Here is a 25,670-nt window from a genome sequence, read left to right as displayed (position 1 = left end):
TGAGAGCAGGAGCCCCACTTAGGGTTGTAGCCTCTGTTTTGAGTATAAGTTAAGGCTATTTTTCACATTATTAAAAGAAATAAAATAACCAAAAGTAGGTTTTGCGTGAACCAGTGAATCAAGTGTGATGTAAATTAAGAATAATTAACCTGAACAGTGTAGTTTAATAGATTGTTTTAAATAAATTTTTTGACGGAAGCTTAAGTGTGTGGCCCACAAATGGATATTTACCAAATAAGAGTGTGAATTGTCCCTCAAAGCTTTTGTAACCAAACATATATTCCAGCCTCCCTGCTCGTTTCAAAATATGCGTGTGGCATCATGTAACTGAATAAGATGAGGTCATGTACTTGGAAAATCTTTAGAAAAATAACATCGTTAATCATCCTGATATTGTCATAGTGAACTTCATAGCAACTATGATTGCTGCATTCACCACCTTGTAACTCATTCTGATGGCAAATTCATATGGACCTGAAAATATGTGTTGAGACTGAGGGTGTGTGAGAAACTCTTGCTCTATGTTCAGACAACATATTCCCAAACAAATTACCAGCCACCTTCTGGCTTAACATAAGAGTCATGGTAGAGCTGTTTCTCCAGCCATTTCATACATTTATTTTCTCCTGTTAATTATTGTCATTTGCATAGGCACAGCATAATCCTGTGCGATATCTTATTTTTTCAGTACTTTTACAGTTTTTAAAAAAATGTTTATTTTTTAGGGGGTGGAGGGACAGAAAGAGAGGAAGAGAGAACCCCAAGCAGGTGTCACACCATCAGTGCAGAGCCTGACACAACCCTCGAGCTCACAGATTGTGAGATCATGACCTGAGCCAAAACCAAGAGTCAAATACTTACCTGACTGAGCAACCCAGGTGCCCCATACTTTTACAGTTTTTATCTTTCCTTTTAAAAAATATCTTTGAGGTGCGCCTGGGCGGCTCTGTTGGTTAAGTGTCTGACTCTTGATATTGGCTCAGATCATGACCTCACAGTTGGGAGACCAAGCCCCATGTCAAACTCCATGCTGAGCGTGAAGCCTGCTTGGGTTTGTCTGTCTGTCTGTCTGTCTGTGTCTCTCTCTCTCTCTCTCTCTCTCTCTCTGCCCCTTCCTTGCTCACGCAACTCTCATCTATCTCTCAAAATAAATAAACTTTTAAAAAATATCTTTGAGATAAAGCTTCTATAAATAGCATATATTTAGTGTACAGTTTGATAAATGTAGACACATACATACCTGTGAAACCATTAACACAATCAAGACAACATATATATATGTTAATATCTATTATGTCCAGAAGTTTCTTTGTATCCATTTATAATCCTTCCCTCCTCCCCTGCATTCCAGGCAAGCACTGCTTTGCGTTCTGTTTCTATAGCTTAGTTTACTTTTTCCTTATTTTTATATAAATGAAAGCATGAACATGAATCTTTTATTTGCTGTGTTTTTTTAAAATATGTCGTCTTTCACATAATTCTTTTGGGATTCATCAATCTTTTTATGTGTATTAGCAGGTGATTCCTTTCTGTTGATGAGTGGTATTCCATTGCTTGGCTATACCAGTTTATCCATTAACTGGCTGATGAACACTTTAATTGTTTCCAGTTCGAGGCTATTATAAATAAAAGATGCTGTGGACATTTACATGTAATTTCCTTGGGTGAATACCTAGGAATTGAAGGATTAGGTCATGGTAGGTCCATGTTGAACTTTTATTTATTTATTTTTCATGTTGAACTTTTAAAGAAGTGTCCAAACTACTTTCAAAAGTGGTTGCACCCGTATACATTCTCATCAGCATACTGTACATCTTCACCAACATTTGGTGTGGTCAGTCCTTACAATTTTAGACACTCAAATAGGTGTGTAGTGGGATCTCAATATGATTGCATTTCCTTAATGACTACCTAATTTTGAGCATCTTTTCATGTGCTTATTTTTTAATGTCTGTTTTGGTTGTTTTCAGATCTCATCCATTTTTTGCCGAGTTGTTTTTTATTTAGTTTTGAGAGTTCTTTATGTTTTTTTTTAATGTAAGTATTTTATCTGAATTATGATTTACAAGGATTTTCTCACAGTGAAAAGGCTTATCTTTTCATTCTCTTAATGGTGTAATATAAGAGTAGCAGTTCTCAATTCTGATGAAGTCCAGTTTTCTTTTATAGATCATGCTTGTATTGTTCTGTGTAGAATATTTTTGTATAACCATAGGTCATAAAGGTTTTCTTCTGTATTTTTTCTAAAAGTTGTATAGTTTTATGCTTTACATCTAGTCCTAGGATCCATTTACTCTACGAGCTTTTGTATATGGTGTAAGATCTGGATGAAAGTGGGAAATGCATACAGATACCCAGTTTTCCAGTTCCATTTGTTGAAGAGACAGTTTCTTTCGTCAGATTTGGAAATATTTTGACTATTATCTCTTCAGCTTATTTTTCTATTCCTGTTTCTCTTGCCCTTTGATGCCATCACTTCCACATATATTAGGCTCCTTGAAGTTATCCCCTTGCTCAGTGATAGATACTCTGTTCATTTATTTCAGTCTTGTTTCTTCCCTGTTTTGTTTTTTTTTATCTTAATTTCTAATTGCTATGCCTTCAAGTTTACTAATCTTGTTTTCTTCAATGTCTTCAATCTGTTAATCACTTCTGGTATACTTTTTCATCTGAGATATTTGGGGTTTCATCTCCAGAAATCTAAATTGAGTCGTCTTTATATCTGCCATGTTTCTACCCAACATGCCCAGTCCTTCCTCTAGTTTCTTGAACATAAGAATATAATATGTAAAGTTAAAAATAACTATTTTAATGTCCTTTTCTACTAATTCTATCATATTTATCATTCATGGATCACTTTTTTCTTCTGTATCATCAATTGATTTTTCTCTACATTTTAGATTATGTTTTCCTGCTTATTTGCATGCCTGGTTATTTTTGATTGGCTGTCAGACATCACAAATTTTACCTTATTAAATGCTGAATATTTTTGTATCTTAGAATTTTTCTTAGACTCTTCTAGGGTATTTAAGTTACTTAAGAGCAGTTTAATCCTTTCAGATCTTGCTTTTTAAGCTTTAGGTGCAGCCAGAGCAGGATTAAGTCTAGGGCATAATCCTTCTGATTACTCAATGCCTCATGAATTATGAGACTTTTCCACTCACCTTGATGAGAACAGAAACTATTCCTGACCCTGTATGACCTGCTGATATTGCTACCTATTGTGCTGGTTCTTTACGTGAATTTGAGTAGTTCCCTTATACCCATGCACAGATCAGTGCTCTGCTGAAGACTGAAGGAAGCACTTTGCAGTTCTTGAGTCCTTTCTCTGTGCAACCCTTTCCTCACTGATTACTCGGTTCTGTACACTGTAGCCACCCGATCTCCCTGGTCACCCAGCTCATCTCCTCAACTTGGAGACTGCCAGGCTCCACCTAGATTCTTCCTTCCTGACTTGCAACGTGGAAATTTTTTTTTATGCAGTTAGCTAGGGCATCTGAATAGTTCACCTTGTTTTCATTTTTTAGGGATTGCTGACTTCATTGTCTGATGTATTAAAAAGTGGTTTGTAAAATTTTGTCTGATATTTTAGTTGTTTCAGGCTGGAGGGGCCTTTATTCCTTCATCTTAGTCACAAGTGGGAGTCCTCTTTTATCTTGTATTACAATAAGAAATTAATTTTTAAATAGGTGAATCATTCCCATGTTTCAAAATACAAGAAATATATGTAGGTATTCAATTGAAATCTCTCTTTCAAAAAATCCACTGTCAACCTAGTCCTTACTCCCCATAAGAAACCATGCTATTATGGGGCACCTGGGTGACTTCATTGGTTAAGCATCAGACTCTTGATTTCAGCTCAGGTCATGATCTCATGGTTCGTGGGGTCAAGCCCTGCATTGTCAGTGCAGACCGCTTGGGATTCTCTCTCTCCTTCTCTCTCTGCCCCTCCCCTACTCATACTGTCCTCCCCTCCCCCCCAAAATAAATACACTTTTTTTTTTAAAAAAAGAAACCATGCTTTTTAGTCTTTCTAGAGTTTTAGCCACTTACCTGTTGTTAAACAATTAGGTTGCTTCTAATCTTTGGCTATTAGGAATAATTTGGTAGTTAATAGTCTTGTATGGAGGTCATTTTGCATATGTCTGAGCAACATTGCTGTTTAATACATTCCCAGAGGTGGATTACTAGGTCAGAGGATTTTTGCATTTGTAATTCTGATAGCTTTTGTCAAATTGTTCTCCCAATGGATTAAACCAGATCTTCCATCAGCCTGTTAGGAAAATGCCTGTTGGACCATAGTCCTATCTACAGAATGTTATCAAGTGTTTGGATTTCTGCTAATCTGACAGGAAGAAAATGTTATTAAAATACAGTTCTCTTGTGTTTAAAAGCTATTTGTACTTCCTGTTCTCTGTTTCATCTACTTTAGATTATTGGTCATTCAGTTTTTTCTTTAGTGATAAGAATATGAGATTCACATATTTTAGTAGGTTGTGTTTAGTAACTTAGTAATGAATGAACCATTAATGTATGGTCTATAGTAAAACACTTTACAGTTTACTTAATAAAATGTAATTATACTAAATCTAGTTAAATCTCTGATGACTTTTAAGGTCATTACAAAATGTTTAGATAAAAACCTGGGTTAATTTTCAGATAGATTTTTAAAATTCAAAGTAAAACCAGGTTAATCTGAGATTTTGAGCATGAAAGTAATGTTCTAAAATTAGTTTAATAAATGAAAAAATAAGAATTGTTCTCTTTTAGAAACCTTTTTACATCTGAGTGATGTGTTTTGTTCCACAAATAATGACATTTCCAGAACAATTTGGGAATAGGGGAATAGATATTTGAAATTTGGGCTATCTCAGAAAGTCTGAATTTATGGTTACAAAATGTATGTTGTCCCACAGATAAGAATGAAATTCCTAGTTAGATGGCAGCATGCTCTTACTATTCATTTGGTGTAGCTTTCTTGAGAAATAAAGAGTATCCAAGTATTTTTACACTTTGCATACCCATCCTTTTGCTCTGCCTCATCTCAAGCGCCTCTATCTTTTTGCTTCTGTCATTTATAATTTTCAGGGATTATACCCTATGGACAATTAATTAGGGGAGTAGTTACTTTACCAAAGAGTGAGGTAATAAAATGGTCCAGTAGTTTGTTTATGTTTTGTTAATTAATTTAGTTTAAAGTCTGGCTTTATTTATGCAATGAAAAATATATTTTTAGAGTTGCATCAATATGGAGAGGCATCCAGCACACGTCCGTCAGGTATGATGTCATTCCAGGACATTCTCTGGTACTCCAGTTTTTCTGTCTTATCAGCCAACTAAATTTACCTTGATTAAATAAACTTAAAATTTTGGGCTTTTTTTTTTTTTTTCCATTGCCAAAACATTGAGCTGCATGCCATTGTCAATTTAGCCAGTTGTCACATTTTAGCAATCTTAATATTGTTTGTATGCTTGCTTCTTCAATATTTCTAAAATTGTGTATCAAAAGAATTATTGGCTTTCTGAGTTGTTAAACAATATTTAGACTTTACAGAGTTATTGAAAATGTTCTGAATGCGTTCTCTCAAAATCATCTAATTGTAAATAACTAAAATTTTGTCACATGTACCCAGACTTAGTTACTTCTAAATGATTTTAATATGCATCCATCACATTGCATTTTACCCCACTAATATTATGTATCTGCTTGTGTTACCTGAATATCTGGTTTGGTTACATTTGTAAAAGTATGATAACATTGCCATTTTTACTAATTTTGTGCTTTTCTGCTTGTTACAGTTTACCTGATTAATGCCAGGTCATTTCTTCAGTAAATAACATTTGAATTTTTATAAATATGCATGAAAAGTTTTAAGAATATAATCATTCTGAAATTGCCATCAAATACTGAAAATGCTTAATAGAATTTCAAGTGAATAAGCAAAATATTCCTTTGATTGGAGATAATAACTAATAGTGGTAACTGGCATACTTTTATTAATAAAATATATTTTAAAGAAATATTCAATGAATATTTCAATGAATTTAAATTGGGAAGTAGTTTCAAGTCTTTTTCAGTATTTTTCTTACAATTAATTTAATGCTAAGTATTTAAATTAGAGCAAGATGATTTCAAAAAAAAATATTTTCCACCCTTGTTTTGGCCAGTGTAAATCTGTGTGATTAAAAACTATATATTACCAGTGATGAAAGCTGGTTTTTAATTTTTTTTTTTTTTTTTTAAGTTACTAACTGTATTTCAGGTCTGACTCAACATTCACTTTCATTGTTTAACTTTGGTTTCAGGGCTCTTTCATAAAGTCAGTCCTAAAAGAAAAAAAAAAAGGTCCTAATGTACCTGAAATATATGCCTTAAATCAGCTGCATATATTGTTTCTGGACATTAATCAGAAAGTAGCATTTAATTGTATTCAAAATTATGCAACATTATTTAGAAAATCATGTGAAAAGATTGAGGGAAAGTGTAAGAATGGTGGAGTAAAATGATTGTCAAACTCTGTTGATTTAAAATTAGAAGTTAAAATAGAAACAAAATGTTAATTGTAGTACTAATGTTTATTTTTTTCTTTTCTGATACCTAAGTATTAATGTCTAGAAATTGATTTCTATCTGAATGAAACCAGTTCCTTAGTTGAAGTACTAAATGCATTGTCAATTACAATTAAATCCCAGTTATTTGAAAAAGATTTCAAAAATCTAGTGACAAATGATACACCTATACTATCTTAAATTGTGCTATGTGTTTTAGGTATTTGTGAAATGTCATTTTGATTATAATCCATACAATGATAACCTGATACCCTGCAAAGAAGCAGGATTGAAGTTTTCAAAAGGAGAAATTCTTCAAATTGTAAACAGAGAAGATCCAAACTGGTGGCAGGTTAGTATGCTTCTCATAATTTCCTCAATTGCTTTTTTATTTTCAATCTTAGATCTGGCCAATAGCTGAATATTCAGGAAGAAGGTATTAGCATTTGTTCCAATGATTTTTCCCACATGAACAGCTCCTGCTTCATGGCTGCTAATTTTGTGGACAGAAGATCAAATTGAGAGGGAATTTGCGAGTAGCTGTTAATAAATGCAGAATTAATTAGCCTGTGGAGATATTCCATTGGTTTAGGGATCAGAACAGTTGGTTCTTCCACATCAATGATTGCAGTAAAATATGATATTGGGGTCATCCCTTCTCAGTGTTTGTTTTTGCTTGTCTTAACTAGAAGTGTTATACTATGTGTATAGTAGCGTCTCTCTCATGTCCTCTCTCTGTATGTACATTCATGGCAAATAAAACATAGTTTCTTAAACTCTTAAATCTGTTTCCCCACCTGTTCTCAGTTATTGTGAAATGAAGGTTTGCTTTATGATCAGTGTTAGTTGGTCATGGATTGAAATCTGTATATGTGGAAAGGGATGTGTGTTATCACCGTATTTTCCCCACTTCATTTCCTTTTTTTCTTTTTTATGTTTATTTGTTTTGAGAGAGAGAGTATGTGCAAACAGGGGAGGGGTGGAGAGAATGAGAGAGAGAGAGAGAGAGAGAGAGAGAGAGAGAGAGAGAGAGAATCCCAAGCAGGCTCCATGCTCTCAGAACAGAGCCTGACACAGGGCTCGATCTAACAATCTCGCGAACCCTGAGATCATGACCTGAGCTGAAAAATCAAGAGTCAGTCATTTAACCCACTGAGCCATGCAGGCACCCCACCTCTGCTTCATTTTCTAAAGATCTGTGTGATCATGTTCTTTTTCCTTTCCCCTAATACAGCTTTCAGAAATCTCTAGCAGGAGTAATAAGTCTGTTTTTGTAATTGCTGACACCAGCTAACAACCACAGTATTCAGAGCTGGAGAAACTGACAGATCAGAAAGCTTAAAATTCCTTGAACTGTCTCATTGAAAAGCAAGGTATATGAGGAAGGGACCCAAGACCCACCTCTAAACTCTAAGTGGAGATGGTAGTAACTCACATTAACTCTGAATAGTTATATTGACTTCTAAGGGGGAATGAATAATAAGAATGAAGCCAATCTTACTAATGTGTCCTTAAATTTAAATTAAGACATTATTATGTGCAAGCGCACTGTGAGGTGAGAGAACCAAAAAACAGATAAACAGAGTCTGTAATCTTGAGAGGTGTCCACTGAATTTTTTAGAACTCTCATCAAAAAACTTTCTGTAGCTGTTTCCTTTATTGAACTCTTGCAGGAGTCCTCCTTTTGGGGAATGTCCTCTTTTACTCTCTTCTCATACCGTCACCATTATTTCAGTCCCTTCTTGCATTTTGTTTTAATATCTTTACTGACAGTGCCATGGATTTAAATCTCAAGGTCAGCTTTTAAGAGCAAATGTGGTATATTGTTACTGACTATTGATTGTCCTACTTATTAGAATATGGTCTCAAATTTTGGTCACTGAAATATACAATTCATTCATTTGATTCTAGGCTAGCCATGTAAAAGAGGGAGGAAGTGCTGGTCTCATTCCAAGCCAGTTCCTGGAAGAGAAGAGAAAGGCATTTGTTAGAAGAGACTGGGACAATTCAGGTGATGAGCTTAACACAATGTGTAACAAGTAGTCCTTTGTGGTTACCTTTCTTTGCCTCTTTCCTCTGAATCAGCAAATGAATTTATTTAAAATGCATCTAAAATAATCCAGCCCCTGTACTTTATTTTAATGCCCTCAAAAGTAAACTCTTTGATCCCTTTCTGCCACCTGCCGGTATAGTATCAGAATTCAGTGGCTCAACTCACTTCTGCCCCCTTCTGCTGTGTAGGACACAACACTCCCACCTCTAGAATACCACAGAGCAGTTTTATCCTATTCCAACACACTGGTTTAAGTTATATTTGTCTTGTCATCCTTCAGGACCTTTTTGTGGAACCATAAGTAGCAAAAAAAAGAAAAAGATGATGTATCTCACAACCAGAAATGCAGGTATGTTTTAAATACTTTTTGAGAAGTCTGAGTGAGATAGCTTTATATCATTAATTAATATGGCATAAACTCTAAATAAATAATTTTAAAAGAAGCTAATTCAGATGAATACCCAATTTTAAGGGGCTGTCACTTGAACACATGGCCCAATATAATAGGGAGACATTATTTAAATCTCAATATGTCACCAGTGCGTTTTATTCTATAATTTACAATAAAATGAATTGGTTAGGATTTATGATTATATTAGTGAAGGAACAATCTTATTAAAACTTTCTTCAAAGAACTTTGATACTGATTTATGTGTCATTTTTTTTCTTTTTTTTTAATTTTTTTTTTAATGTTTATTTTTGACAGTGGGGGAGGGTGGGGCAGAGAAAGAGAGGAAGACATAGAATATGAAGCAGGCTCCAGGCTCCCGAGCTGTCAGCACAGAGCTGGATGTGGGGCTCGAACCACAAACAGTGAGATCATGACCTGAGCCAAAGTCGGATGCTTAACTAACTGAGCCACCCAGGTGCCCTTGTGTGTCATTTCTAAAGAAATGCCTTTATGAAGATATTAAAAGAGTTATGATTCAGGGCAACTCTATTCTGTCATCGCATTGTCCATGATACTTTTGGGAAAACAGTAGTAGACCAAACAAATCTTAGTCTGATATAGTAGGATTCTCTCTTAAATCTTTTAGACTTAAACGTGAATATCACAGTTACCATAGTTATTCTTTTCAGTTATAGAGGCAGATAGGAGTGAAATGCAGCTCTTTGAATGAAAAGGCTTTCTGAAAGAAATTGATAATTTTTTAAAGTACTTGCTAGACATCAGAGCTGCTTCTCTTCTGGTACTAAACTAAATAGCACACTCTAAAGGGAATAATAATAATAATAATAAAAGGGGAAAAGAGAGTCTCTCAATATTGGTTTAATCGGTGGAGAAATTGTGCAAATAAAGAGTTGCTGTTAAGATAATAACCTAAGGAAGAAGTGTTATCACTACAGATTGAGAGTTATAATACTAATGACAGGTAATATACTAGTTTAAATCCACTTTGGCTTTATTATTCATTAAATGTGTGTCCTTAAAGCTTTCTTGCAAAATAGAAAACTTGCAATTTTCTCGTTGACGAAGATTTAATTTTGGAGTATATTTTGACTGAAAATTGTTTGGATCCAAAATTTCATTTTGTACATAAATTCAGAATCTTAATGTTTAATTATCAATATGTTTGTCTGCATTTTGTTAATCCAACTAGTATTTGCTAAGTCAGCACATGGTATTTGTTCTTTGATATTTTTGGAAGGCCATACTCATTCTATGGGGCTTATTTAAGCAGTCACACTAGTTATACTTCTGTCCTTTATATCTGATATATAGTTTTTGGCTGAACAAATTATAAAAGATAATTTGCAGTTTGATTGTATATATTAAAAGAATTATTTCTATAACAAATTGATAAGAAACGTTTTAATGGATAGAATATATGGTGAAGATAAAACATGGCATTTTTGTAGCTTCCTTAGCCAAATTTTTAAGGGCAAATGGTTGAAAACAGATGTTTAAATCAAGATCAAAAATAATTTATTATACTTTACCAAATTTATAAAAAAATAAATCTATACTAAGTACAGTTCAAGTGATACTTGTCAGGACAACAAAGCCCTTATTGAACAGAATTGCAGACGTTTTTCATCCATCTAAAAGGTAAGTGAATATGATGATTTTCCATTTCCTTTTACATTTAGAATTTGATCGTCATGAAATCCAGATATATGAGGAAGTAGCCAAAATGCCTCCCTTCCAGAGAAAGACTTTAGTATTGATAGGCGCTCAAGGTGTGGGACGAAGAAGCTTGAAAAACAGGTTTATAGTGTTGAATCCCACTAGATTTGGAACTACAGTGCCATGTAAGTTTTTCTCCCTTTTCTTTGCTGTTTAATTGGCATCAAAGAGTAGGTGGGCCAGATTATTATTTTTTTTATTTCTAAATAATTTTTGATATGAAAGCAAATAGAAGATACTGGAAAACTCGATGACTCTACAGAGGTCTTGAAATAATGCTGTAGCCATGTTGGCTTGCTGCCTTGCAGCCCTTGTGTCTCCAAGCTCCTGAGTCCAGAGATGTCAGTTAAATGCAAGTACTAGGAGTTGTGGCAAAATCAGCATTCACTTTGTATTTTCTTGTACCACTGATGTCTATCTGAAAAGTTGTGTTTTTTACCCACATTAGCGTAAAGAAAAGAGGGAAATCTGCTGGATCCTCAGACACTTCCAGTGTGGCAATTCCTTTGTGAATTTTGTACGTTTTCTCTTGTAGCTCTGTCCTTCAAGGTTGTAAACCTGATTTTTTGATAGCACATCAACAGTGAGAATCTTCAGAGCAGGCAGCATTAATTAAGATTATAAAGGTTGACATATAAAATGAAAATACTGATAGGAGAAGTATAACCATTAAATGAGCCAAACATTCATTTTATCATCTTTGCATTTTTTCCCTATTTGCATATTTATATGGAAAGTTAAATAATGTCAGAAGTATGCTTCATAAGAATGGAATCACATTAAGGAGTTAGATGATATCATAGTCTTATTATAAGAACTAGTATACATTTGTCTTTATTTTGGATGTGTGTAGGCCTTTACATGTGGGAATTTACACGCTCTTTCCCCTGAACAATGCAGGAAACAAGCCAGCCTCACCTTCTATAACTCCCCTTTCTGTGCTGCTTTTGCTGACCAAGCCCCCTTTTGATTAACAGTATTTCTTTAGGTATATTAATGCCATTAAGCTGTTCTGAGCTAATTCTTAGCCTAATATCACTCCATCTCTTGTCGATGAATTTTCTAGTTTCTCTGCTTGCATCTAGTATGTTTTGAGGTTTAATTTTCAGTGAGTGATCTTAATGCTAAAACTTTTAGGGATTGGTTGGGGGAGTAATCGTGTACTATTTGTAATCCCTTTGGGGTAAGGCTTTGGATTCCATTGTAAGCACTTTATATCACTAAATTCAGACAAATACTGGTTAAATAGTTAAGAAAATAAAAACTTCGCTGTGACCAAAGTATTTTAAGTATTTTAAAGTGTTTTATTTTTCATTTTTGTCAAGTTAATACATGTACAGTATTTTAATCAAGTAGTTCTTAAAGATACGTAATAGATAAATTAACTTCCAGTCTTGCTGTATTCCACCTTTAACCTACTTACCGGAAACAGTTGCTTTTCATGTTTGTTGCTATTTATTTGGTTAGTCTTCCACATTTCTTAATAATGTCACCATTCTGTAATATCTTGCATTATCCAGTGTAGGCCTTATCTGTTGACTTGCTGACTCTTCCCAATATAAAAATAGGTCTAGTTTCAGTTCATTGCATTTTACTTTCTTGAACAGATTTTCTCTCCTTCCATCTAACAGTTTCTGGAATTCCTTTTTCCTTCCTGTCTTTACCTTGATTTTTTTGCATGTATGTGTATAAATTTGTTTTAAACCAAAGATTCATCCAGTAGGTCATGTTTATTTTCCTGGAGCTTCCTGTCTCAGGACCATAGGTCTTCCTGCTTCAATGAGGACTACGCACTCTCCATTCCGGCTGCCCCACTGTTAACACAGGAGAGCTTCCCTTTGTTGCTGTCCTGGGTTGACAGCAACCTTGTTTTGCTGGAACACATCCTCTTGTTACTTCACAAGAAATGTGTATGAGGTATAATTTCTCTTTGTATTTGAAGATACATATTTTCTGCCCTCTATTGATTGTTTAGCTGAGAATAGAAATTTTCGATTATAAAACTCAAAAGACATTACTCTTGAATCCAGTTCTATTAAGTCCAGTGCCATCGTAATTCTTGTTCTTTCATACATGACCTGATTCTTCTTTCACAGATATTCAGGGTCTTTTGTTTGTTTCATTCTGTTGTTTTTCAGTATTTTGAAATTTAATAATGCTGTGCCTTTGTGTGCATCTTTTTTTTTTTATAATTTTTTTTTAAATGTTTACTTATTTTGAGGGAGAGAGAGAGAGTTGAGCAGGGGAGGGTCAGAGAGAGAGGGAGACACAGAATCCGAAGCAGGCTCCAGGCTCTGAGCTGTCAGCACAGAGCCCGATGCCAAGCTCAAACTCATGAACCGCGAGATCATGACCTGAGCCCAAGTCGGACGCTCAACCGACTGAGCCACACAGGCGCCCCTGTGTGCATCTTTTTTTATTCATTGTGCTGATGATTAGTGGGTTCTTCAGACTAGAGACTCATGTCCCTCAATTCTGGGAAATTATTATTTCTTGGATGATTTCTCCATATTTTCTCTGTTCATGTTTTCTAGAATTTCTGTTAGTTGAATGTTGAACATCCTGGATTCATCTTCTCAATCTCTTTTATATCATGTTGTCTGTCCCTTTATCTTTTTATTCTACTCTTTAAAAGATTACCGTGAGTTCTTTGTTCTGTTCCCTCAGTGTTTTATCACAAGTAATCATATTTTTCATTTTAGGATTTTCTATTTCTTGGTGGTTGTTTTTTCCACAGCATTGTCTGTTTGTTTATCTTGTGTATCTCTAAGAATAGTAAATAGTGTATTCTTTTTTTATGTTTTTTTTTTTTTCTATAGGCTAAATTATCTCTGCTTTCCTCCAGGTTACTTTTTCTGCTTGTGTTATGTTTGTGTGTGTTTTCCCTTTTATGCTAGAGGATTTTTTCTTTTAGGTACTGATCCTTGGATGTACATCCATACTTAAAAGTAAGTGTTAAAACTGATTGGAAGCTCTATATACTTGAGCAAGTCTTGGCAAATGGCTGAGCTTTATTTATGAGATGGGCAAGGAGACAACTGTTTTGTTTGGGGAGTCAAAAAGTGGGCATAAGATATTTTTGGAGGGAGCTGTTAGATTTCTCCAGGGAAGAGTTTTCAGATATCCCTCTGCTGAGAGTGTTCTTTCACAAGATAAAGAGGGAGAGGATATGGATTAACCTGCTCCAAATGCACAATTATACCCCCAACTCAAATTTTTAGCTTCTTGCTTCAAAGTCCTCAATGTCTTCAGCGTTCTGGGGATAGCTCTGTAAACACTTTAGTTTATTCTTCTTTAATTTCTTTCAATAATATCAGTAATTTTCAGTGTACAAGTCTTATGCTGCTTTTGTCAGATTATTCCTAAGTATATTAATCTTTTTGAGTCTATAATAAAAGCCATTTTCTTAATTTCCTTTTCAAATTGTTTATTACAAGTGTATAGAAATGCAGCTGATTTTTGTGCATTAGTTTTGTATCCCTCAACCTTGCTGAATTCATTTATTATAATTATTTTTTTGCAAATTTCTCAGGATTTTCTATACACAAGATTATGTCATCTGCAAATATAGTGTTCCTTATTACTCTAAACTGGCTGTCATTTATTTTTTTTTCTTGTCTAATTGCCCTGATTAGAATCTCCAGTGCAATATGGAATAGAGGTGGCAAAAATGGACATCCTTATTTTATTCATGATCTTAGAGGGATACCTCTTTCATCACTAAGTATGATGTTAGCTCTGGGTTTTTTGTAGATAACCTTCTTCAGGTTGGAGAAATTCTCTTCTATTCCTAGTTTATTGATTTTTTTTTTATCATGAGAAAGTACTGGATTTTACCAAATGTTTATTCTTTGTTTAGTGAGACAATAATATGAGTTTTGTTTTTTAGTCTTTTACATTGTGTTCCTGTGGTAAATCCCAATTAGTTGTAGTGTATAATCCTTTTTATATGCTTCTAGAATCAGTTTGCTAGTATTTTGTTGAGTATTTGTGCACCTATATTCATAAGAGGTACTAGTCTCTAGATTTCATTTCTCATGACATTGGCTAATGTTGATAATTGTGCTAATGCTGGACTCCTATGCTGAGTTGGGAAGTGTTCCTTTTTCTTCTGGTTTTTTTTTTTTTGTTTGTTTTTTGTTTTTGGAAGAGTTTGTAAGGGATTGATATTAATTCTTGTTTAAGTGTTTCATAGACTTTACCCTTGAAGCCATCCTGGGGTTATTTTTGTAGATTTTGACTACTGATTCAGTCTTGTTCTATGTTGTAGGTCTACTGAGATTTTATGTTTCTTTTTAATCAGTTTCAGAATTTCTGCAGCATTCATGGTAATACCCCCTCTTTTATTCCTGATTTCAGTAATTTGATTCCTCTCTCTTCTTAGTTTTTCTAAAGGCTTATCACTTTTGGTGTTCTTTTCATAAAACCAACATTTGCTTTTGTTGATTTTCTGTATTGATTTTCTATCCTCTATTTCATTAATTTTTGTTATAGCCCTTATTCTTTCCTTCTTATTTTGGGTTTAGTTTGCTATTTTTTCATTTTCTTTGGGTAGAGTTTAGGTTATTGGGTTGAGCTCTTTTGAAGTAGGCATTTGCAGCTGTAAAGTTTCCTAGAAGCAGCTGCTTTGCTGCATCTCCCAATATTTGGTGTTGTGTTTTTGTTTTCACTTATCTCAAAGTATTTTCTATTTACACTTGTGATTTCCTATTTGACCCATTGGTTGTTAAGGAGCATATTGTTTAATTTCCATGTATTTGTTAATTTCCTGAATTTCTTCTGTTACTGAATTCCAATTCATGCCATTGTGGTCAGAAAATAGTGTATGATTTCACTTTTTTTAAATTCATTGAGACTGGCTTTATAACCTCAGGTACAGTCTGTTTTGAAGAATGTTCCAGGTACTCTTGGGAACAATGTGTATTCTGCTATCTTGGGGTAGAGTGTTCTACAGATGTCTGTTATGTTTAGTTGGTTTATAGTATTATTTAAGCCTTTTATTTCCTTGTTGATCTTCTTCCTATTTGTTCTATCCATTATTCAAAGTGTGGTGTTGAAGTCTCCAAATATTATTGACTTAAGTATTTCTCCCTTCAATTCTGTCAGTTTTTGCAGCATGTGTTTTGGGAGGTCTGTTGTTAGATGCATATATGTTTGTAATTTTTAAATTCTTTTGATGGATTCACACTTTTATCATTATAAAATGTTCTTCTTTGTCTCTAGTAACAGTCTTTGTCTTTAGGTTTATTTTGTGTGGCATATGTATAGGCATTCCAGGTGTATTTGTGTTATTGTTTGTATGGGGTATTTTTCCTTTTTTTTTTTTTTTTTTTTTTAACTTTCAACCTATTTGTGTCTTTGAATCTAAAGTGTGTCTTTTGGAGACAGCATATAGTTGGATTATGGTTTTTGTTTTGTTTATTTGTTTTAATCCATTCTGCCAGCCTCTGCCTTTTATTTGGAGTCTTTTATCCATTTAATGTAAATGATCCCCACTAGGAGTTCACCTGATTGTTTCCCTGTGATTAGGTTCTGGTCATGCATTATTGTTACTAGAAAAACAGAAGTCATGTTTTATCCTTCTCTGAACATCACATCTGGAGGTACATCTTGTCAATATGTCCCATTACTGATGATGTTAACTTTGATTATTGATTTAGGTGATGTCTGATTTCTTCACTGTAAAAGATAATTTTTCTCCCATTTGTTATTGATAAGTAATGGGTTCAAAAATACTTTGAAACTGTGTAAGTATTCTCCTCAGCAAACTTTTACCCAATTGTTTCAGCATCCATCAATAATTCATTAATTTAAAATCTTTTCCTGAATTTGGGGAAACAGCTATCAGTCCACTAAAATCCCTTCTCACATGGTTTGAATACACATTCATTTCCTAGTACCTTTAGGAAGTTAGGTCACCCGACTAATTTTTTCTGGCAAGCATATAACTAACTGGTTTGTTGGATGGCTGAGCTCTTTGGGAGCACAAATAGGAAAGAGCTTTATTTTCATCCAGTCACTGACTTCATACATGCACTATCAGATCGTCTTTCTCTCTTCTTTTCCTTCAGTCCCCTGGGAGATTCTATAACTTTCTAGTCACTTGCAGTTATGAGAATTATGTCATTTTGTCAAATAAGATTTTATTTTGGGTATGGAAAAAAAATAAGGCTACTCCAATTCAAAACTTCAGTGTTGCATCCAATTCACTATTTTTCCCTTCCTTACAGCTCATTCCTGACTCTTGGCTTAGGACCTACATTGGGAAGGGAAGGGTATAGTTTGTTCTATTATTCTCCCTTCATATCCTGCCTGCTGTGTCTGGTTTTCAGGGTCAGGGCAGAAGAAGTGAGGATAAAAGGGCTGTCCTGTAAAATCTTGCCTTTTGGGGACTAGAGTTCTTTATGTCACAAATGTCTGAATACTCTTTTCTTCCTTGAGGCCTATTAGTAGCTAGGTTCTTTGGAGACTCTGTAAAGACCTCTCTACTTTGCAATTCCCTGGCCAGGCTATTATGATCTCCAGCTGTCCCCTTGAGACCCATGCCAAGCTCCATTCCTGTATCTCATATTCTCTTTTGCTTGGTTCTCTACCTTTCATTTTGTCTTTCTGTGCAGGATACCTTCAGAAAAGTTCAGGCCAGGCTATCTTTTGAATACACACACATCCCTACACACACAGCCCACAGGAAGCGCATTTCTGCTTTTCCAGACAGTGGGAGTACAAGTCGCTCCACTTCTACGATGTGTCTCATGGGCTTTCACAATTCCCCAGGGAGAATCATTTTACCGTGGGGCAAAGGAGAAGAAAATAAAGCGTTCTGCCCTGAACCTATGATTCATAATGTCAGTGACTTCTTTCTGAGTATATGTTAGACAGAGGCAGGTGAGCAGACGATCCTAGGACCATGTTGGCCACTTTTTGGTAAACCCTGAAAGAGGAAGCTGTAGATCCTTGGCATTGTAGCATCTACTTGGGACTTGAGGGATACTGTAAGACTACCAAAAAAAAAAAAAATATATTATTCAGCATTTTGCTTATAAGTGTAGAGAACCCAGTTAAACTTACTACTAACCACAGAATTGTGACTATATTATTCATATAAAATTCACCTACTTTTTTCCCTACTTAACACACTTCTTTCTTTTCTTCAAACTCCTTACTTAAACTTATCATTCACAACTTTTTGTTCTTGTTGATCCCTTAGCGTGGAACACTGCCTCCCAGATCTTCAAATGCTTGAATTTTAGTTTTTATTCAGATCTCACCTTCTCAGAGGCCTTTACTGACCATGCAATCTAAAATAGCCTCCCCAGTACTTAGTGGTTGTGTTTTACACTTAAATTGTCATTTGACTGCTCACTGTCTCCACATTCAAGAATATGTCCCCCCATGAGAACAGAGAGCTGCTCTGTCTTTTGTACTGCTGTAGACCCTAGAATAGGATCTAGCACATAGTATACACCCAACAAATATTTGATGAATGAAATTATATCATGAGCTTTTCCCCACAAGTCATTATATGTATGTATTATGTATGTATGTGTGTATATATATACACATATATATGTATATATATATATAAATATATATATGTGTATATATATATAGTAAATATTAATCCTACAACAACAACAAAATAAACCAGTTCAGAAATGGGCAAAGAATCCGAATAGAAATGTCTCCAAAGAAGATACACAAATGGCCAGTAAACACAGGAAAAAGATGCTGAACATCACTAATTATTAGGGAAATGCAAATCAAAACCCCAATGATATACCACTTTATACTCATTAGGGGATGGAATTATGTATTTTTAAAAAACAGATAATAATAAGTACTGGCAAAGATGTAGAGATATGAGAACGTGTGTTTATTACTGAGGAGACTGTAAAATGGTGTTATCTGCTGTGGAAAACAGTATAGCAGTTCCTCAGAAAAATAAACATAGAATTACCGTATGATCTAGCAATTCAGCTTGTGGGAATATACCCAAAGGAATTGAAAGCAGGGAGTAAGATATTTGTACATGAGTGTTCATAGCATTATTTACAATAACCAAAAGATAGCAATAATGTAGGTGTCCATCAGTGCATGAATGAGTAAACTAAGTGGTATATACGGACAGTAGAATATTATTCAGCCTTAAAAAAGAATGAAATTCTGATCCATGCTATCATATGGGTGAACCTTGAAAACATTATGCTGAAATAAGCCAGACACAAAAGGACAGATATTGTACAGTTCCATTTGAATGAGATACCTAGAATAATCAAATTCATAGAGACAGAAAGTGGAGTAGTAATTACCAGAGCCTAGGGGAGAGCATAATGGGAAGTCAGCGTTTAATGGACACAGAATTTCAGTTTGAGATGATGAAGATGTTCTGGAAATGGGTAGTGGTGATGATGGTTGTACAATAATGTGAATATAATTAATGCCACTAAATTGCACACTTAAAAATGGTTAAAATGATCAATTTTATGTTATATCTACTTTACCTTGGTAAACCTAAAAGAAATCTTAATAGCTTCTTAATATTCCAGCAAAGAAGTATACTGTTATTGCCCATTTATATAGTTTGAGTAGTTATTTTTGTTACAAGAGATGATAAAATGTGTATACATAAATCTAAAATTTAAAGTTATTAGATAGATGGATAATTTTAATTTCTTGATTTCTTAGTGCCAAATTAATTTCCAGAAAGATGTACTTATTTTACCTTTCTTCAGACTGTTACTTTAGTAAAGTTTCAAATCTGAATTTTTATATAGAAAGATTTAAATATATCCATACATTAAGTTAACTCTCACTTCTTCATATAATGTAGGTGTGTTTTCTCTTAAACGTTTATATAGCATCTAGCTTAGTTTTGTTTTTTTGTTTTGTTTTTTGTTTTTCTTTTTACATCTCACAATCCACACAAAAAAGAAACACCAAAAAATTATGACAAGTTTGCCTAATTCCTGGTATATAGTATTGTGCTGCATATTGTCATGTGGTATGGACGAGAAAGTCTCATAGGGAAGGAGGTAAACGCTGGCATTATATTAAGTTGATTTTTCTTTATATATTAAATGATCCTAAAATAAAATAGAAAAAATTATTAATCCAGGGGGATGGGCTACCTTCTGAATCAAGTTTGCTCTTTAACATTGACATCTTGAGTTTAACAACACCAAAAATGTTACTTTGTTGATTGTTCTCTCATTTGAAGAGCTGTAAAAATTTAGAATTTTGCCATACAATTAAATTCTAAGAAATCACATTACTTGTTTGCTTAGTATATAAGCCTAAGGAATCATTTGTAGTAAAGTCACCCCATTCTAATTTCTCTGTCCTGGGAATGGAAAGGGACTTAAATATGTGGCAGTATTGTTGCTGGGTTTTGTTAGATTTTTGTTTCTAGTTTTCACTAGAGAATGGGATTATAGTTAATATTTGCTTGTAAACTAAAAACATTTTGCCAAGAATTAAGATTCCCTCAACACATTGGAGGTGGCAATGGGGGCAATATATGCACCTATACATATTTATTTCAAGTAGTACATTCCTATATACGGTTTCACTGTAGAGCTTCACCCAAAAATAGTACTCTTCTGAAATTACCTTCACAAATACTGAGCTAAGTCCTAGTATGTATGTATTTGGGGAGTTTAAAATTGCTTTAGAAGTTTTTTCATACTACCTTTGGTGAATAATTTCAGAAACCTTAGGCGTCACATATTTTTTAATATGAAATGCCATCATAGCATCTTGAAGATCTTTAAGTTACTTTATAAATGCTCTCCACAGTTGTCTGGGATCATCACCTTCAAGGCTGAGCCAGAAAACAACGGGAGAAGAAAGGGAGTCCTGTTGTACTTAATGACTTCATTTATGAATTAGACCCTTATTATTGAGCTTGTATTTGAAGTTCATTCTGTTCTTATCAAAGTTTTCTTGATGTGCTTATGGGTATTATAAGTAGTCAAAGTACTGTCAACTTTTAATCTGGATTACTTTTTAATTACATGTGCTTGATGATCTCATCAGATAATCTACGTGTAAGTACTTGATTAGTAAAAGAATACTTTTTATATATAATCTAGCCAAAACTAGGTGAAGGCTAAACTGGAAAAATCACATACACACACTAACTCTGCATCTTTGCAATAGTTTTAAAGAGAATATCTTTGGGGCGCCTGGGTGGCGCAGTCGGTTAAGCGTCCGACTTCAGCCAGGTCACGATCTCGCACTCCGTGAGTTCGAGCCCCGCGTCGGGCTCTGGGCTGATGGCTCAGAGCCTGGAGCCTGTTTCAGATTCTGTGTCTCCCTCTCTCTCTGCCCCTCCCCCGTTCATGCTCTGTCTCTCTCTGTCCCAAAAATAAATAAATGTTGAAAAAAAAAAAAATATCTTTTCCTAGGCTAGCCCAAGTTGCAAAGGAGTTTATATCCCTGGAAGTATTCAGAACTCTAAAATATCAAGCAAAAGCATCCTATAAATTTTGACTTGGTCTATCCACTGTTATTCTCTCAGAAGAAAACACTTTAGGTTAAAGTAGAGTAAGTTAATAGAACATAATAATATCAAGTGTTGGCTAGATCCACCACCGAGGTACAAAACAAACAATTAACATTTCAGATTATCAGTAAGCAGGAAGCCCAAAGAAAGGTTTGGTATTAGGGTGAGAAAGAGGATAGATAATTTGTGGGTAAAACTGCATTTCAGAAGATTGATAATACGAACTAAAAATAGAATTTTGCTCACTTGTTGGGCACTCAATTAGGAAATGTTCAAGCGTAAAGAAAGAATATAATTGATATTCCTTAAGAAGGGGAGTGCTGGTGGCAGCTGGAAAAGATATTTGCCTACAATATACCTCATAGTTAGTAGGATTCATTATAATTAAGAATTTAAATTTAGGGCTCTGCTTCTAGGAAATAATTTTGAGTTTCAAGCTGACTTTATAAAGCACATTTTTTTGAATATAAATTGTATATGGGGGACTACCTCTTTAAACAGTCTTGTAGGTCAAGGGGCAGCAAACTTTTTTTTTTTTTTTTTTTACATTTATTTATTTTGAGAGAGAGTGAGAGCAGGGGAGGGGCAGAGCGAGAGGGAGAGACAGAGAATCCCAAGCAGACTCCACATTGTCAGTGCAGAGCCTGCTGCGGGGCTTGAACCCATTAACCACAAGATCATGACCTGAGCAGAAGTTGGACACTTAACCGACTGAGCCACCCAGGTACCCCATGGGTCAGCAAACTTTTTAATTCAAGGCCACATAGTAAATATTTTAGGCCTGGCAGGCCGTCTATTCTCTGTCACAAACTGCTACACAATTGTGAAATGAATGAAACCCTAGGTAATAAATGAACCATAGCTGTGGTCTAATCAAATTTTATTCACAAAAATAAGAAGCAGAACAGATTTGGCCGTAGGCCATAATTTGCCAAACCCTGCACTAAATGTAAAAATCCTAAGCTACCTGTGCATTTTAGTCTCAATTTTAATGCTTTGCATCTTTATAAATTCTCAACATTATTTTAGTTACTTCACGGAAACCAAGGGAAGATGAAAAAGATGGTCAGGCATATAAATTTGTGTCACGTTCTGAGATGGAAGCAGATATTAAAGCTGGAAAATATTTGGAACATGGGGAATATGAAGGAAATCTCTATGGAACCAAAATTGATTCTATTCTTGAAGTTGTCCAAACTGGACGAACTTGCATCTTGGATGTCAACCCACAAGTAAGCTGCATGGATTCCAAAACTGTTTTTAAAATTTTGATTTCTGTGGATTTTTTTGTTTTTTGGGTTTTTTTGTTTTGTTTTGTTTTCAAATTGTGAGGGTGGTGATAGAGAACTTTATCATGCATCCACATGATAATTTCTGATCAATTCGCCAATAGAGGCTTGGATAGCAATAGAACTTGATAGTTTAGTATTTACTTACTTGTTCAAGTAATATATAAATGCATGTGTTAGGAAATGTTAATTTTAAATTTTCAACAAAGCTGCAACACAAAGAATAAAAGATTAAAGTCACACCCCTTCCCACCCAACACACATATTCACACACAACAATCTCTTCATTCTCATTCCCTGTCTTTCTCACCGACCCCTTCCCACCCCTCCACATTCAACTCCACCTAACTCCCTACTCAGAGATAATTATTTAGTTCAGTGTATATCTTTGTCATTTTATATACCTTAAATACAGATATATCTATAATTTTAATGGGCTATTTTTTTATATAAATAGGAAATTCTATACAGATTCTTTAGTTTTTTTCATTAAACAGTATCTCTTGAAAATGTTTTCATATGAGTTACTGTAGAGCTTTTGTTTTTAGTTGTTTGTAATTGCTGCATAGTACAAATGTATATTAATTTATATACCACTCTCAATAGACACTGAGATTATTTCTGCTTTTTCAATATTAACAGAATTCTACAAATAACATATAAAGCATTTACATCATTCTTGATGATTTTTTAATTACTTTGTTCAAAAGGATTAAAGAGTAATGTGACTGAGGTCAGAGCATAGTTACTGGATCACTGAGAAAGTACTGTATGGAATCAAAAAGATAGAAGGGAGCAAGTATTAATTTACAGCCTTAATCCTTAGTGAGAGGGCAGATAGACTGATTATTTAGCATTTAGTATAAATTAAAGGATAACATAAATTCTAATCCCATCTAAGTTGGTTTGTAATTGTTCTTCTACACAGGCCTTGAAAGTGCTGAGGACATCCGAGTTCATGCCCTATGTTGTATTTATTGCTGCTCCAGAACTAGAGACGTTACGTGCCATGCACAAGGCAGTGGTGGATGCTGGCATCACTACTAAGCTTTTGACGGTGAGCAGTTCTTTTCAGGCTAACAATATTATTTTCTTCCTAAGATTTTTTCTGTTTTATTTTGGACACCTTTTATTCCAATCATATTCACGAAATAAATATATGATATATTACAGAATAAAAATTCATTCATGAGATGTCACTAGGATCTGGGACAGTGTGGCTTTAGGGGCTCCTGGGTGGTTCAGTCGGTTAAGCATCTGACTTCAGCTCAAGTCATGATCTCATGGTTTGTGTGTTCGAGCCCCCCATCAGGCTCTTTGCTGATGGCACAGAACCTGCTTTGGATCCTCTGTCTCCGCCCTCACACACACCCCGTGCCCCTCATGCCCCTCCCCCACTGGTTCTTTCTAAATAAATAAATAAGCTTTACATACATACATACATACATACATAAAACACAAGTTTGTTTCCTCTATGTAAGTGAAAGGGAACAGTACTAAAATATGCATATTAATCCGTCTCTCATTTTACCAATGAGGAAAAGGCTCCAAGACCATTAACAAGCATATTCATCATAAGGTTTACTACTGGTAGTAGGTTCTGACTTTTAGTTTTTGTTGCATGTTTTCTTTTGTTTTCCTTCTCTCTCTCTTCATATTATAGGAAACTTAAAATATATACAGAAGAGGAAAAAAAATGAACTCCCATATGCCCATCACCTAGCTTCAATAATACATGCCATTTGTGTTTTAATTAGACCTCTCTTCATTTCCTCCCTTACTTGGATTATTTTAAAGCAAATCTTTGATATGTCAGCAGTAAATATTTCAGTATCTATCTCTAAAACATAAAGGTTTTTTTAAACATAACCGTAACACCATTAACACAAAAAAATTAATAAGAGCAACTTCTTTTTTTTTAATGGTTATTTGTTTTTGAGAGAGAGTGCGAGTGGGAGAGGGACAGAGAGAGAGAGAGGGAGACCAAGAATCCGAAGCAGGGTCCATACTGTCAGTGCAAAGCCTGATGTGGGGCTTGAACCCTCAAACCATGAGATCATGACCTGAGCTGAAGTTGGATGCTCAACCGACTGAGCCACCCAGGAGCCCTGAGAGCAACTTTTAATATCATCAAATATACCATCCATATTTGAATTTCTCCAGGAGTTAGAATTTTTTTACAGTTGATTTATTCAAATCAGATCCAAACAAGATCAACACATTTCATTTACTTGATGTCTTCTAAACTTCTTCCCCCCACCCACCCCTGCGGTTTAATCAAAAGATAACTGACTTACAATAAACTTTACGTACTAAAAGTGTACCACTTGGTAAGTCTGGGCATATGTATATACCCAAAAAGCCATCACAGTCAGGATAATAGACATGTCCATTGCCTCCAAAGATGCCCTTGTGCCCCTTCAGAATCCTTCCTTTCCACTGCATCTCTCTCTTCCCACGCTGTTGCTGATAAGCCTTGAAATCATGTAGTGTTACTCTGCTTTGTTCTTTTTCAGGCTTCTCTATGTGTCTGCTTCACTTTTTGAATATCTGAAATATAATAAGTGTTTTCATGTCCTTGTTTACTAATTCTGACATTTATGTCAGTTCTGGATCAGTTTTGACTTGAATGACTTTTCTTCTCACATTGGTCCTATTTTCCTGCTGCTTTCAGGCATTGTGAGCTTTGTTCTGAGATGCACTTGTTGGGAAACAGTTTGTTCCTTTCAGGTCTTGCTTTTAAAATGTGTTAGGTAGGACCAGAATAGTTCTTGATCTATGGGCAGTTATTGTTCACCTGTGAGGCAAGACCATTTGAGGGCTCTTCCGAGTGGCTTGTGCATCGAGGTTTTCTGTGCTGCCTGATGAGAAGAGGTCCTGTTACTGGCTCAACTTGAGTACCTCTCATTTTTTCTGGTGGTTCTTTGGCGGCCTCAGGTAGGTTTACACTACCCTAATTGGTATATAGCTGAATGCTGGAAGGGGATGGGTCTTTGCAAGTCTCTGAAGTTCTCTCTCCATGCTGCTATTCTGTTCAGGTATTCTGTCCTGAGAACTTCTTGCCCCCTTGGTTTCCCTGGGCTCTCAGCTCTGTCCCAACTCAGAATGTTGGGTAGGCTCCTCCTGGGTTCTACCTTGTGTGCTGCA

General features: G+C 34.9%; 1 protein-coding gene across 6 annotated transcripts in view; it reads left to right on the top strand.

Moving 5' to 3' along the window:
• Positions 1 to 25,670, top strand: part of PALS2 (protein associated with LIN7 2, MAGUK p55 family member) — a 114,741-nt gene that overhangs the window by 77,147 nt on the left and 11,924 nt on the right. For 5 of the 6 annotated variants that reach the window (XM_086694210.1, XM_086694235.1, XM_086694219.1 and 2 more), the window contains exons 6-12: positions 5,237 to 5,278; positions 6,770 to 6,901; positions 8,461 to 8,560; positions 8,883 to 8,951; positions 10,694 to 10,855; positions 22,264 to 22,466; positions 23,452 to 23,580. In XM_086694210.1, coding sequence (XP_086550336.1) covers positions 5,237 to 5,278; positions 6,770 to 6,901; positions 8,461 to 8,560; positions 8,883 to 8,951; positions 10,694 to 10,855; positions 22,264 to 22,466; positions 23,452 to 23,580 — 837 coding nt within the window. The remainder of the gene's footprint in view (positions 1 to 5,236; positions 5,279 to 6,769; positions 6,902 to 8,460; positions 8,561 to 8,882; positions 8,952 to 10,693; positions 10,856 to 22,263; positions 22,467 to 23,451; positions 23,581 to 25,670) is intronic. The other variant, XM_086694228.1, reaches the window with a different exon arrangement.

The sequence above is a fragment of the Puma concolor genome, chromosome A2 (genome assembly GCF_028749965.1).
Source record: "Puma concolor isolate L17-30 chromosome A2, mPumCon1.1.hap2, whole genome shotgun sequence".
In the NCBI taxonomy this organism is placed as follows: Eukaryota; Metazoa; Chordata; class Mammalia; order Carnivora; family Felidae; genus Puma; species Puma concolor.
This window is presented reverse-complemented; position numbering and strand designations above follow the sequence as displayed.